Genomic DNA, 15386 nt, shown 5'->3' on the forward strand with positions numbered 1-15386 from the left:
AGTTCTAGGCAAATTCGTAAATAACTTTGTTGTGAGTCTTTCGTATAAGGCCACGTGTCAAATCATGAAAACTACCCAAGTGAAAGTGGAGGTATTGAAAAGGGGAAGAAACTTACTATGAAGGCACAGCTGAGCGAGAAAGTCACAACAAACAACGAGCTGCAAAACGATGTGTGCCAGCCACCGTGAAGAGAACTTTTCAATATGCCAAGAATACGGGCCGATGCATGAAATATTATTCTGAATAACGATAACTCTTGTCATACAAATTATTATTGACGCAAAATAAGGTCATAATAAACTAATATACAAATTATTCTCCTCTTTAAAGACTTATATAACACAAGTGCATCACTATTTTACTGGCCATTTGTCATACTCACATTTTTACCTCTATTAAATTCCCTTCTTTCATCCTAACAGATAATTAAATAAAAAAACTAAAAATACAAAAAACTACAGAAATATACAGCGTAGAGAGAGAGAGAGAGAGAGAGAGAGAGAGAGAGTGATATTCCACAATTCAGTAGATATATATAGATAAAATCTGGTAAGAGAGATAAATTCATCCTCATTCCTGCTCTTCCTCCTTCTTTCTCCAGAATCACCACCACCGCCATCGCCACCGCCGCCGCCTTCGTCAACCATCGTCATCCTCAGCTCCTCCAGCTCAACCAACCCCAAAAGCTGATTCCTTTTTCCCATATCAATAATCTCATCAATTCTTCATTTCTAGGGTTTCTGAATCTGAGAAATCAGACCCAAAGGCGAATCGCACCCCAAAGACCTTACCTTTTCGCTTATATTCGTAAAGGGTAGTTAGCTATGGACGGTGATTCCTGGAGCGCCCGTCTTTCTTCTGCCTCTCGGCGTTATCAATCCGCTCTTCAATCTCGATCTGGTAAGCTCACATTCATTTTTTCCCCATTTTATCATTCATTTTTAATTTTTTTTCCTCTGTATTTTCTTGTTTCGTTATGGATTTTTAGAGGAATTAGGCAAATGCTGCTGTTTGTTTTGTTTTTTTTTCCTCTTAATTTTTGGTAATAATCTGAGAAACATATATGGTAGAGGAGAGAAATTAGAAAGCTTGGTTCATTATTATATTAAAAGTTGGAATTTTACAATTTCCCAATTTTTTATACCCAACAACAACAACAACAACAAAGCCTTTTCCCACTAAGTGGGGTCGGCTATATGAATCCTAGAACGCCATTGCGCTCGGTTTTGTGTCATGTCCTCCGTTAGATCCAAGTACTCTAAGTCTTTTCTTAGAGTCTCTTCCAAAGTTTTCCTAGGTCTTCCTCTACCCCTTTGGCCCTGAACCTCTGTCCCGTAGTCACATCTTCGAACCGGAGCGTCAGTCGGCCTTCTTTGCACATGTCCAAATCATCGGAGCCGATTTTCTCTCATCTTTCCTACAATTTCGGCTACTCCTACTTTACCTCGGATATCCTCATTCCCAATCTTATCCTTTCTCGTGTGCCCACACATCCCACGAAGCATCCTCATCTCCGCTACACCCATTTTGTGTACGTGTTGATGCTTCACCGCCCAACATTCTGTGCCATACAACATCGCTGGCCTTATTGCCGTCCTATAAAATTTTCCCTTGAGCTTCAGTGGCCTACGACGGTCACACAACACGCCGGATGCACTCTTACACTTCATCCATCCAGCTCGTATTCTATGGTTGAGATCTCCATCTAATTCTCCGTTCTCTTGCAAGATAGATCCTAGGTAGCGAAAACGGTCGCTTTTTGTGATCTTCGCTAGATTGCTCCGGTCATTAGTGTGGATAAGTATATAAATGGATAGAGATAGGAAAGCAAACACAAGATGTACGTGGTTCACCCAGATTGGCTACGTCCACAGAATAGAAGAGTTCTCATTAATTGTGAAGGGTTTACACAAGTACATAGGTTCAAGCTCTCCTTTAGTGAGTACAAGTGAATGATTTTGTACAAATGACATTAGGAAATATTGTGGGAGAATGATCTCGTAATCACGAAACTTCTAAGTATCGGAGTGTGGTGTCGTCTTGACTTGCCTTATCTGTCTCATAGGTAGATGTGGCATCTTCTCTGAAAGTACTCTTCCTCCATCCAGGGGTGGTATCTTTAACTGGTGGAGATGCACAAGGTAATGTATCAATTTCACTTGAAGCTTACTTGTAGTCTCAGGCTTGGTCAAGCGCGATACAAACCATGCAGTAGGAGTCCCCCAAGTCGCCGAGCTAGGGGGTCTGCTGAAAGAGGTGACAGACAAGGTAAGCAATCAGAGCTCCGACTGATTGTTCACCTTCTCCCCATCTTGCAGCAGCATGAAGGATAAAGAGAAGAAAAATGAGAAGAGATGATATGAGATACTTTTGCTTTTGAAGAAGTAACTTTCCACAGGCTTATTCTTGAACTGAGCTGGAAGGTTTTCTGGTTTCCTCCAGAGTATAAGGCCGACTGAAGAATTTGAGGGTCAAAACAAGTCCATCAAATCTAGAGTACGTTCCACCCTACTGATATGGGATACTTTTGCTTTTGACAGAGTAATGGGTGTATCGGCACGTGTGCTGTTACGCTTGTCTCCACATGCTTCCTTGTATCCTTCGCACTTGCCCTATCTGTTCCTCAAGCAGATGCAGAATCTTCCCTGGAAACATAAGATGTTGAAGATGAGTACTCGAGAGCAATGCCAGGTAAGTAATCAGGTAAGGGGTTCCAGGCAGTCAGTTCCTGGCTGGAAGCTTGATTCCAAGTGCTGACTGATTGCTCTCTTTCTCCTTGTCTTGCAGGTAAAAACAAGGCCAAAGGAAAAGACAGGGAAAAAGCATGATATGAGATACTCTTGCTTTTAACCCTGATGATATGAGATATTCTTGCTCTAGTATAGCTTGTTTGCAGAGGTATTATCGGGGGGAAAGAAAGCTGAATATTTCGAAAGGCTTCGTTGGGAGTGCCCTCTCAGATATGATGAAGGGTTGAGCATTTTTGCAGGTCTGCCTGTCCGTTGGGGATGGAGGTCGACATATATAGGAGTCTCCCTAACAACAAGTAGTAATGCTATTCCTTTACCCTGCTTGGTCATAGCACGGTAGTGGGAGCTGCCAGTTGCAATGGTACTGTTCCTTTACCCTCTCTTCGCTTTTGAGAAAGTAGTCATGTTGGGAGTCTGGCTCTCGAGATTCGGAGGACGGTGCCTCTTCGATTTTGGAGCAAGCAATCTTGTTGGGAGTGTTTTCTCGAAAGTGAGTAAAGGTTGGGCATGTTTGCTAGTCTACCTTGCCACGAAGCACAGAGGTTGACACACAAGGACTTTCCAATTATCCAGCAGTGGTACTGTTCCTTTACCCTTGTGGGTAATAATATGGTAGCTAGACCTTCAACATTTATGTGTCTAAACTTTGTTAGTGCTGTTTCTTTGCTATTCTTTTACCTTTCTTGGTCAGAGCGATGTAGTGGGAGCTGCAAGCTTCACGTGCTCAACTTTGGCAGAGAACTTTGGCAAAGTTATCTGTGGTACCCATGAGCTATTGTTGCGTGTGGGAAGTGGGTGATTGAACAGTAAGATTCATGTGCTTTCTACTTCACCAGAAGTCTTCGACAGAATGCCCATAATTTCTGCAAAGCTGAGTGTGCGTGTGACAGGTGCTGACAAGGCTAGAAAAGTAGGTGCCTCTTCGATTTCTGAGATCGGCCCTCGTGGTCTCTGAGCAGCCCAGCTTTTGAGAAAGCGAGCGCCTCTTCGATTGATTCGGAGAACGATGCCTCATCGATTTTTGAGAAAGCAATCATGCTGGGGGTCTGGCTCTCGAAGATTCGGGGAGCAGTGTCTCTTCGATTTTTGAGAAAGTAATCACGTTGGGAGTCTGGCTCTCGGGATTCGAAGGGCGGTGCCTCTTCGATTTTGGAGCAAGCAATCTTGTTGGGAGTGTTTTCTCGAATGTGAGTAAAGGTTGGGCATGTTTGCTAGTCTACCTTGCCACGAAGCACAAAGGTTGACACACAGAGACTTTCCAATTATCCAGCAATGGTACTGTTCCTTTACCCTCTCTTCGATTTTTAAGAAAGTAGTCATGTTGGGAGTCTGGCTCTCGAGATTCGGAGGACGGTGCCTCTTCGATTTTGGAGCAAGCAATCTTATTGGGAGTGTTTTCTCGAATGTGAGTAAAGGTTGGGCATGTTTGCTAGTCTACCTTGCCACGAAGCACAGAGGTTGACACACAGGGACTTTCCAATTATCCAGCAGTGGTACTGTTCCTTTACCCTTGTGGGTAATAATATGGTAGCTAGACCTTCAAAATTTATGGGTCTAAACTTTGTTAGTGCTGTTTCTTTGCTATTCTTTTACCCTTCTTGGTCAGAGCGATGTAGTGGGAGCTGCAAGCTTCACGTGCTCAACTTTGGCAAAGTTATCTGTGGTACCCATGAGCTATTGTTGCGTGTGGGAAGTGGGTGATTGAACAGTAAGATTCATGTGTTTTCTACTTCCCCAGAAGTCTTCGACAGAATGCCCATAATTTCTGCAAAGCTGAGTGTGCGTGTGACGGGTGCTGACAAGGCTGGAAAAGTAGGTGCCTCTTCGATTTCTGAGATCGGCCCTCGTGGTCTCTGGGGAGCCCAGCTTTTGAGAAAGCGAGCGCCTCTTCGATTTCTGAGATCGGCCTTCGTGGTCTTTGAGCAGCCCAACTTTTGAGAAAGCAAACGCCTCTTCGATTTCTGAGATCAACCCTCGTGATCTCTAAGCAGCCCAGCTTTTGAGAAAGCAAACGCCTCTTCGATTTCTGAGCAGGCGCCTCTTCGATTTCTGAAGCTCCGTCGAGTGCAGATTTTTATAGAGGCTGACATTAAGTTCCAAAGCACACTTGAATCTCCACCAGTAGAAGCTTCATTCTTGCACTTCTAAGATCTTGATTTGTCCGACCTCTTCTCTCTTCAACACCTTTGAAAATGTCTGGCCCCTCCGACCGTCGTTTTGACTTGAACCTTGTTGAAGAGGCAGCCCCGCCTTCTCCAGACAACATATGGCGCCCATCCTTCGTCTCCCCTACTGGTCCTCTTACCGTTGGGGATTCCGTGATGAAGAATGATATGACCGCTGCGGTGGTGGCCAGGAACCTTCTCACTCCCAAAGATAACAGACTACTTTCCAAACGGTCTGATGAGTTAGCTGTTAAGGATTCGCTGGCTCTCAGTGTTCAGTGTGCAGGTTCTGTGTCTAATATGGCCCAACGCCTATTTGCTCGAACCCGCCAAGTTGAATCCTTGGCGGCTGAAGTGATGAGTCTCAAACAGGAGATTAGAGGGCTCAAGCATGAGAATAAACAGTTGCACCGGCTCGCACATGACTATGCTACAAACATGAAGAGGAAGCTTGACCAGATGAAGGAAACTGATGGTCAGGTTTTACTTGATCATCAGAGATTTGTGGGTTTGTTCCAAAGGCATTTATTGCCTTCGTCTTCTGGGGCTGTACCGCGTAATGAAGCTCCGAATGATCAACCTCTGATGCCTCCTCCTTCTAGGGTTTTGTCCAGTACTGAGGCTCCAAATGATCCCCCTCCGGTGCCTTCTCTTTCTGGGGCTCTACCGACTGCTGAGACTTCTCCTAAGCAACCTTTGTGAAGGCTCCGTCTTGTGTGTTTATTTTGACTCATGTATATGTACATATTTGTAGCTGATCGGGGATATCAATAAATAAGCTTTCCTTCATTTCAACGTATTGTGTTAAATACACCAAAGCCTTCTTCGCTAAGTTCTTTGAATTTTCTTTTGTTGAAGCTTGTATGTTGAAGCTTTCTGAGTGGAGCATGTAGGTTGGGGTAGTGTTCCCTTAATTTCCCGAGTGAGGAAAACTTCTCGGTTGGAGACTTGGAAAATCCAAGTCACTGAGTGGGATCGGCTATATGAATCTTAGAACGCCATTGTGCTCGATCCTGTGTCATGTCCTTCGTTAGATCCAAGTACTCTAAGTCTTTTCTTAGAGTCTCTTCCAAAGTTTTCCTAGGTATTTCTTTCTCGAGCTTTTGTATTACATCAGAATTTTGTGTTTTTCAATGGTGAAACCCCAATCAATTGAAGTTCTTCGGTTTTATGATTTTGCACCTATTGAAACATGGCATTGTGTAATGCAGATATGTTCATGGGGTTTGAAGAAATTGATGGGGATGATGATATAAGGGAGGAATTTCCATGCCCGTTCTGCTCCGAATACTTTGACATTGTCGGATTGTGCTGCCACATTGATGAAGAGCACCCAGTGGAGGCAAAAAATGGGGTATGAATCCTTTTCCATATCTATCAATACCAAATTACTCTAACTTTCATCATTGTTTGGTGCATATAACTTGAAATTAGTGTGCCACTTGATGCTTAAATTTTAACTTTTCTTGAGAGTCTATTGCATGCTTTGTTTTATAAAGAAGTATCCAAGCATCACTTTAGTAGGCGAAAACTGCCACGACAACCTTTGGCCAGAAAATGATTGGATTCAAAGCCAATTGGTTTCTGAATATTAAGGGAATTTTGTTGGTCCCAGTTTCTTATAAAGTTGGATTTTGCCCTTGAATAATTGATTTCAGTGCTTTCTTATTGATATACAAGGTTTTGATGTGGTGGGAAAAGTGGAAATTAGGTAGCTGGTCAAGTTATGTAAACTTGCTAAGATATTCCATTTGTTGGATGCTACCTTTTTCTTATTTTAATGAGAATGGGTTTACTTGGAGCTCAATCTTACTAAACAGGAATGTTGTTTTCTGCAGGTATGTCCGGTTTGTGCAATGAGGGTGGGGGTTGATATGGTTGCGCACATTACCCTACAACATGGAAGTATATTCAAGATATCCTTTTCTTTGCAGTTGACATCTGTTGCAGATGTTATGTGTTATCTTTTTCTGTCGTAATCAACTTTGTCGTTAAATGCAAATTTATTAGCATTCCACATGACATCTGTTTTTAAATAACTTTTCTAAGGATTATATATGCATACGGTATTGTTTGAGTTCTTAATGGTTTAAACTAGTAATTTATAATTTCTTGCATGAAAACATGCTCCATTATTCCCACAATTCTGATTGAACATTACGAGGTCTCTCGTAGGGCATTTTTCTTTTGGTTTCATCATACTGCTGAGATTTATCATACATTTTATCAAAGATTGATCAGATTGAAGATTTCTCCAAATGCTTGAATTCCTTAACTAGTAATTACATGCAACGCAAGAGGAAGACAAGGAAAAGTGGAGCTCATTCAACTCTATCTTTGTTGAGGAAAGAGCTGCGGGAAGGAAATTTGCAGTCTCTTTTTGGGAACTCTTCCTGTTTACTTTCCTCCTCCAATGCAGCGCCTGATCCATTGTTGTCACAATTTATTTTGCCTATGGCAGATGATTTTGTTAGCATGCCACCCTTCTCAACTGAAACAAGCTCAGCCAAGAAAAGTTCAGTTGAGAAAGTATCAGAACGGTACGTTAATTAATCTTAAAATTCCTTTTGATGGGCACGTAAAACCTATCTTCCTATCTTGCTATAGTTCTGATCCTGTAACCCTTGGTCAAGCTGAATGCCTAAACGGTCATGATTTCTTGCCAAATCTCCTTTTATGCATAAGAAGTTTGGACAAGGGTTGGTCTTGTTGGTTGGACACAATTTCAATTTCATACACCATCTAGGCACGCACGATTGCATTTGCATAGATATTGTCAAAATTCTACAAAGAGCATGCTATTCTGCCTTTCTGGTTTTCCCCTCGTTATGCTTCAGCGTCGTAGGTCTAATACATTTGCTTGGCCACAGAAATGTGCAGTCGCCTCCTCTGTCCATCAAGGATAAGGAAGAGAAGACGAAAAGGTGTGCGTTTGTTCAGGGGATGTTGTTGTCCACCGTTCTTGACGACGGTTTATGAATTTCCTCATGGCGCCGCCGCTGGAGTGAACGTTTTCACAACCGAGAGCGAAGTCCGTTGCATTCTGTGGTTGGTTTGTAGCTGAGGGTATTTCCCAATGGTTATTGAGCACAAGGAGTGTGTGGAATAAGTTGTAGGAGTTTCAGTGTAATTATGTTGGCATGTGAACTTTAGTTTTATAGGCCTCAACAGAACTCTCGTCAATTGTCGTTTTCAGGTCGTTTTTTAGTTCTTTTTTAAAGGGAAAGAAAAGAAAAGAAAATAACTACTTTTCCTTCAATGCTTCTCTCTCAAAACCCCTTTAAGCATTTTGTACGGATCTTTGTTCTTCCACAGCAAATCTGAGTTAGGTCAGTCGGTCAAGGTAGTCGCTGCTTGTACCGAATTCATATTTCTCTTTCCGTAGAGTAATTTGAAATATCGCATTATCGTTTTTGTTCAATTAATTGACCAATGCATCGACGAACAGTGAGAGAAAATGGTGAGAAAAGTAGGAGATCCAACGTACCTAACATGGACCACAGTTAATGGCAGGATCATAATTTGGCTGTTTGTTTTGGTGAGGTGCAGTCAATATCCACCCACTTACCAACCAGAAAACAAATGGCCCCTTAAATATTTATAATTGGGAAGGGGTCATGGGAGGGTGTGAACATAATTGAAGGATATGTGACATATGGAGCCGGTTCCTTTGTATTCATACAGTTGTTGAAGAAAAGGACCCGTTGGATATATGTGAAGTGCGGTGTTATCAACACATTTCTCTTAATTTTCGGTGGTTAGATCAAATAAATTGAAGAATATTCAAATGACATAAATTAGCCATTTAGTATTACAGTCTAGTGGTATTCTTCTTCCCTTGTAAGTGAGAGGTCTTAGGTTCGATTCTCGCCAAAAACGAATTTGAACCGCATTATTGCTAGCTCATTGTGAGACTAAGCCCACATTTCCCTTTAGTGGAGATAATATCGTTTGTTAAAAAATAAATGACATAAATTAAAACAGGGTTTGTTAAAAAATAAATGACATAAATTAAAACAGGGTGTGAAGAAGGTAAAAATAAATGTTTGGATATCACTAATCTATGTAAATAGCATGAGAGAGCCATGTTTGTCGCTTTTGCAAATTATAATTTAACACATGTTTATTCACAATTACAAAAAAGATGTTTTTGCACACATCAAACTGTAATCATTTTCTTGCATGCAAAGAGCCAAGCATCTTTCATAATTGGAAATATAACTTTACCCCCAAAGAAGAGGTTTACATGTAACGAGCCAAGTATTTTCAGCGGTCTCAAATTGCGAAAAGATTAGTGGGATTGACATGTCAATTTGTACTAGAAAGGTGAAGTAGTGGACGGCTGAGTGGGATGACAAACAAAGGGCAAACACAAAAGGCTAAAAATGGCTGGTTGGTGGTGACCGAAAAAAAACTGCTTCTGTTGTATTGTGAAAATAAGTTCGGTTTTACTGATTCATGTTTTTAGCTTTTTTTTATCCAAAACTGTGAAAATAAGTTGTTTTTAAGTGTTTACCAAACACCTTTTTGAGTTCAGTTTTTTTTTATACCCACTTTTTATAAAAACACCTTAGTACCAATCCAGTACTGAGAGTGGTTAATTCTAATTCACCCAATGTAACTTTATAATTACCCCAAACATCATTCTTCCCAAACAGTAAATGCATAAATAACTTCCAGTAAAAAGAAAGAAAATAAAGACTTTTTAGCTAAAATAGTTTGTTATAACTTCTCACTTTGATCATTGAGATTTAAAATCAATAAAAATAATCCCTGAGATTGTACAGCTCGTCAATCATTTTGGCCATTCTATGAATAATCTCCATTAGATAGAAGAAATCCAGTTCAAGTGGAGAGTTAATTAACAAAAATAATCTCAATTTAATGGAAATTCCTCAGTGAAACACAAATGATTGACAGTTGACAATCTCAGTATTCACTTCTATCGACTTTAAATCTGGACCAAAGTTATGCCAATACTATTTTGGCTAAAAAGCCTAAAAAAAGTTGGACAAAGAAACAACCGTCAAGAAAACATCTAAAAATAGCAGAGTCGGCTAGGAATAATCGCAGCCAATGAGCAAAAATGGAAAGTGATAAATACGTAGCAATTTAATATATCTGGATCAGCCTAAATCTAAAAAATTAATGTAAAAATGGGATTAAATAAGAATAATGGAGTCTTGAGTGACTTCAGTGCTAGTTTAATCTATGAACTAGCTAAAAAATTATGGTCTAAAATTCCTAACAAAACAGGATCGACGGGGAGGGGAAAGAGCAAAAGGACGCGTGTTGCGTCGAGGATCCTCGATACCTAGAGAGCTAAACTCAACCAATGTTGGAGTTTGGTATCGAGGATCCTCTTTACGACTTCCCCTACAAAAGATTCGAAACAACATGAACAGCAACCTCTCATCAGACTTGTCATTCCACACGCTGTTAATTCAATGTGGGAGCAGGTTGATGGGGGAGGAACCACAACTACCTCGTTGCTTCTGTGCTGGTGTCCGCACGCAGCCAAGACAGTGTGTGTCGATCTCCTTGCAATGTCATTGAAAGTATCTTTGTCTGAAACACGGGGATACAAAGAGTTAGATCATTTCGACTGGCAGTGTAGATCATAGGCGCTAGGCTGCCTGACATGAGAATGATAATTCGTAATGACAAGCGGACGGATTCAGATCAAAGGTATTTTCACATTTCAGCGTAGAAATGCCGAGTCTGAATCAATCCAAAATGAACTAGGAGATGTTTACATACAAGCATACAAATAAGTTGAAAGCTTCGCATACCTAGATCAACATCTCGGGACAAATTATCCAAGCGGTTTTTCACCATCGCTTTCAGTTTTTCCTTTGCTAGGTGAAAGCCACTCTGTTCTACAGCTGTATTAGGGGACACACCAGCATCAGATCCACTAATGTTTGGTCTACTGCTTAAGTGATGGAATTGTCCGTAATTTGGTACTGAGTTCATCCCGGTAAGTTCAGGCCATAATGCTCCATTTAGAGATCTATTAGCAGATGTAGTAGGTGGATCCTCGATTGCTTGCCTTCTCTGAGGGGTTGATGCTGATGAATTTAAGAAATCAGTACTCAAATTATCTGGCACTAGTGCTAAATGATTATCTTGTAATCTCTCCTCAAAGAATGTATGATAAGCTGCCTCCATCTCGTCTGTCCTGGTATGTTGGACTGTCATTTCCCTCGCCCGAGCAGCTTGAGAGTTTGAGAAATCATTACTCAAATTATTGGATGAGTTCCTCTCATTCATACTGGCCATATAAGTCGTCCTGTTAAGATTAAGGAGTTGTTGAATATGACGCTGTATTAAGCGTCTCCCTGATAGAGTCGGTGCTGCAGCCCCAGACAACGGGGAAGGTGCTTGAAAACCTCCAACAGGAATTCTTGGGGAAAATCCTTGAGTGAATTGTGGACAAGGTGAGGACACCACATTAAGGTCTATCCCTTCGTCAAAATATACAGCAGGTGATGGTCTATTAGACAGAATGTTGTTTGTATTTCTTTGATCAGACGACCGACCCTGAGCCTGTGAACTTGATGATCCCATAGCTACAGGTCTACAACCCTCACAGTACCAATTACCATCAGGTACTTCTCGCCCAAGACCAACACAAAAGGTGTGAGCAGGTGAATCGCATATATCACACAGTAGCATGAGGCCATCTTCCCCTCCTTCGTGGCATTCTGTACAGATCACATTCTCGTAAGGGTCAAGATAACCCCTGAGTTCTTCTTCCGTCGGTTGATAGACCTGCATAAAGAAATAAACCCATTTTGAACAAACAAACAGAATATTGAAGAAGAAGCAAACGGAATGCAAGAAAAAGCATGACATAACAAATAAACGATAAGGTACCTGATCACGCTCAGGGACCTGTATCACCACTTCTCTCAAATCAATTCCTGTCGTAGATCTTGCAGGCTTACTGATTGTCTTAAACCTTTGCTTGCACAAAGGGCAACGAGATTCCACTTTTCCCCATTCCATGATGCATGCAAAACAAAAATAATGAGTGCAACAGTCTAATGTTCCCCTCACTCTTCTTTTATCTTCCTCGGAAAAACAAATTCCACAGACCTGCTTTACAACCTCAACCTTCACTTGCTCAATCTTCTCTTTGCCCTTCCTTCTAGGAGGCTTTCTTGGCTGCTGTACAAGCGTATCCTCCTGAAGGCTAGTAGGCACTGATGAACTTTGCAAATTAGTTTCCAATCTTTCACACAACTCCTTGGCTTCTCGTACTTGCTCTCTCTCTTCCTCGGAGATGGTGTAGTCAAAATCAGATGCTCCAGAAGGCACAAAATCTGAATCTGACGGTACGGACATTCTCCTCCTTTTCCTAACCCTTTTTTTCTCATTCGTTACTCTCAAGGGCACAATACTATCAATAAAATCACTATCACTTTCAAGTTCATCATCCCTTCTTGCCTTCCTCCCCAACTCCTGACTCGTTCTACCTTTCTTTCTCAAAGGCTTCTTTAAAGCCATAGATTTTCTCCTTTTTTCACCTCTTACAGAACGACCCTTTTTCTTCAACTGCCGCTTGCCCAGTTTCTTCTTTTTCACCACATGTTTTTCTTCCACCTCTGAAAATTCATCTTCATCTGGTGTAAATTCCTCATCGTCATCATCATCTTCATCATTATAATCCTGATCCTCCACCTCACGATATGCAATCATTCTCCTCTTTCGTAACGGTTTAACCCCATTTTTCTGCCGACCAGAAAAACCATTTCGGACTTTTGACCTGATTCCCTTCCTAACCGGCTTCACTTCCTCCTTGTCTTCCTCCTCCTCCTCCTCCTCCTCCTCCTCCTCCACAATAAAACCAGCAGAACCCCTTTTCGCTCTTGATCTACTGTTCTTCCTCACCTTTTTCACTTCCTCCTCCTCTTCCTCCTCTTCCTCCTCGTCCACAAAACTCCCAAAGCTCTCTTCTGACTCATCTCCATCCAAAGAAGAACAGTAATCCTCCTCTAAATCCTCAGAAACTTCATTTTCTTCCCCCGAAATCACATAATCCTCATCCGAATCATCGGAACCCTGATCCTTTGACGGAATCCTCGTCTTGATTTTTCGCTTGGAACTAACCTTCCCTCCCTTTACCATCTGTTCCTCGCACCCAAAAATCCACATATTAAACCAAATTTCAGATTCCCAAAACCAGCTAAAACAAATCAAATTACAATCTTTCCTCAATCTTTTTTCTATTTCCTAACACCGATCTGCTGTTTTCTGCATTAAAATTTAAAATTTAAAATTTAAAAAAAAAATCCTAGATTTGCTTTCCTACAAATTCTTTCCAGTTACACCAAATTCCTTGACCAAAAAAATCCACCAAGAACCTCCATTTTCAAATATCTCCTCTCCCATTTTTATTTTCCATATATATTTTTTCAGCTAAATTTTATCCAAATTACCAATAAAAATTCAACAAATATAACAAATCCCCAATTCAAGAATCAAATCCCTAGAAACTTATCAACAAAAACACATCCTAAAAAACTCAAATTAAAACCAATCAAATTCCATACGAACACACACATAAAATACACCTATATATACAACCACAAAATACAAAAAATACAGAAGGACAAAAAATTCTAGAGAGAGAGGGCGTGTGTGGTGGGTACCTGAGAGAGAAAGCGAGCACCGGAAACAATGGAAAATGGTCCGAAATGCTTCTGTTTCTCCTCTCTCTCTCTCTCTCTCTCTCTCCTCTCGAGAGCATTACAAAAAACAAATAACGCGAAAACGTAAAACGCGAGAGGGAGGGGAACAGAAAACGTTGCTTCTTAACGGCGTACGCAAGTTGGATGTTTCCTTTTCTGGAGTGACGGAATTACCCTTATGCTTTGCCGGCCCTTATTCGTAATTTCGTACAGGCATGGATGGATTTGGTAGGTTTTTGGTAGATTTTGGTTTCACTGCGTACGTAGGACTGGCTTGAAAGATTTGATTGGCTTTTAACCTAAGGATCTCTTCCATCAAGGTCACCGGATCAAGTGATTCGGATATTTGAAATTTCATCCAACGGTAACAAAATTATTATAACTTTTAAAGTGTCAAAACAGGTGAGCCGTTTGATTAAATTTTAAAGACATGGATCACTTGATCCGGTGACCTTGGTGATAGAAGAGATCCGAGATCTCTTCTAAAAAAAAATCCCCCAAAGGACTTATTTTTTCGCACAATATTTGTTTCAAATTTTTTTTAATTAAAATAAATTATGTCATAAAATTATAAGTAAATGTGATCATATTTTTACGCTTATATTTCATCTGTAAAATACTGTTATGTCATACTTGAAGTTAATGTTTTGATATTTAATATGTAAAATATTGTTGTGTCGTACTTGAAGTTACTGTTTCGTTGTCATGTTAGACTTTCGTTGCATGTTGTCAAATTAGTAATTAGTTGACGACGTGACAAATGTGGGGTCGAATGCTCAGAATGAGCAAAGTAAAATAGAGATGGAAAATAATGAATATCTAAATAAAATTCTATAGTGCTCCAAAAGTATTTCATATTCCGAACTTTTTAATTGTTAGATCATAGTTTTTGTGGTTTTAACCAAAGATTTAATGATTAAATAACTCAGAATATTCGATACTCTAGAATACCATGAAAATTTTCATTTCTATAAAACCAATTGGTCTTACCAAAGTTGTGCTAAGCTCCACCATTACAACTCGCATTTTCTTGTATTCTGGTAAACGCAAGAAAAATGTCAAGATTATTTCTTATCTCATCTAAGTAAGCATTGCCTGTTAAGAATCAAAATTATTTCTCTTTACATGGCTCTTTCCCATTAACAAATATACATTTTGAAACGTCCAAATCGGATGGAGAATCATAACCTGAAATACGGCATTTACAAATAAATTTATTTAGTAATAAAGTTAAAGAGTTAATTAATTAGTTTTTATTTGTTTCTTTATTTTATTTTCCCATCATCATTGTTGTTAATTAAAGGGTTTCTTTTTTTTAATTGGTGAGCCCCCCACTAAAATGTGTGGTAAGCTCCACCATTGGAAATTGGACAAGGATCTGGAAGATCAATCAATTGTGTCCGTTCATTGTGTATCGTGCGATCAGTTTTTATTAGGTATTATTTATATTTAAATTTAAATAAATTTTAACTGTACGATGTACAATAAACGAATATGAATGATTAATTATCTAAATTTCCACAAATAAGATCCGGAGATGATCTTATTCCTTAGAAATTTGCTCAGTAAGGAAATGCACCGAATAATTGTAAGTCTAATCACAAAATGACGTGGACCTACAGCTTAGGCAAGGTACGCACTGCCATTTGTTTTCTAATGCCTTGTCGGTGTGGAATGTGGATTCATCATGTTTGTTTGTTTTTAAAATGTCCGAAAGTACTTGTAAAGAAAATATTTTTCGGTTTCAAAAGCATTTGAAATGCTTTTTTAGATT

At 40.0% G+C, this 15386-nt stretch overlaps 2 protein-coding genes across 2 annotated transcripts; one reads left to right on the forward strand and one right to left on the reverse strand.

Annotated features, from left to right (window-relative positions):
- The first annotated feature begins 125 nt into the window (after positions 1-125).
- LOC103450875 (protein DEHYDRATION-INDUCED 19 homolog 3-like) lies at positions 126-8175 on the forward strand. The gene is made up of 5 exons (XM_008390277.4): positions 126-901; positions 6128-6270; positions 6755-6832; positions 7203-7456; positions 7787-8175. Exons 1-5 carry the CDS (start codon positions 826-828, stop codon positions 7893-7895), a joined length of 660 nt encoding a protein of 219 aa, XP_008388499.2. The 5' UTR covers positions 126-825; the 3' UTR covers positions 7896-8175.
- A 1835-nt stretch (positions 8176-10010) lies between these two features.
- On the reverse strand, positions 10011-13725 carry LOC103450876 (uncharacterized). The gene is made up of 4 exons (XM_008390278.4): positions 13574-13725; positions 11796-13049; positions 10709-11690; positions 10011-10484 (listed from the first exon to the last, which is right to left on the reverse strand). Exons 2-4 carry the CDS (start codon positions 13047-13049, stop codon positions 10231-10233), a joined length of 2490 nt encoding a protein of 829 aa, XP_008388500.2. The 5' UTR covers positions 13574-13725; the 3' UTR covers positions 10011-10230.
- Between the last annotated feature and the right edge of the window lie 1661 nt (positions 13726-15386).

This window comes from Malus domestica, chromosome 12 (genome assembly GCF_042453785.1).
Source record: "Malus domestica chromosome 12, GDT2T_hap1".
Classification (NCBI taxonomy): domain Eukaryota; kingdom Viridiplantae; phylum Streptophyta; class Magnoliopsida; order Rosales; family Rosaceae; genus Malus; species Malus domestica.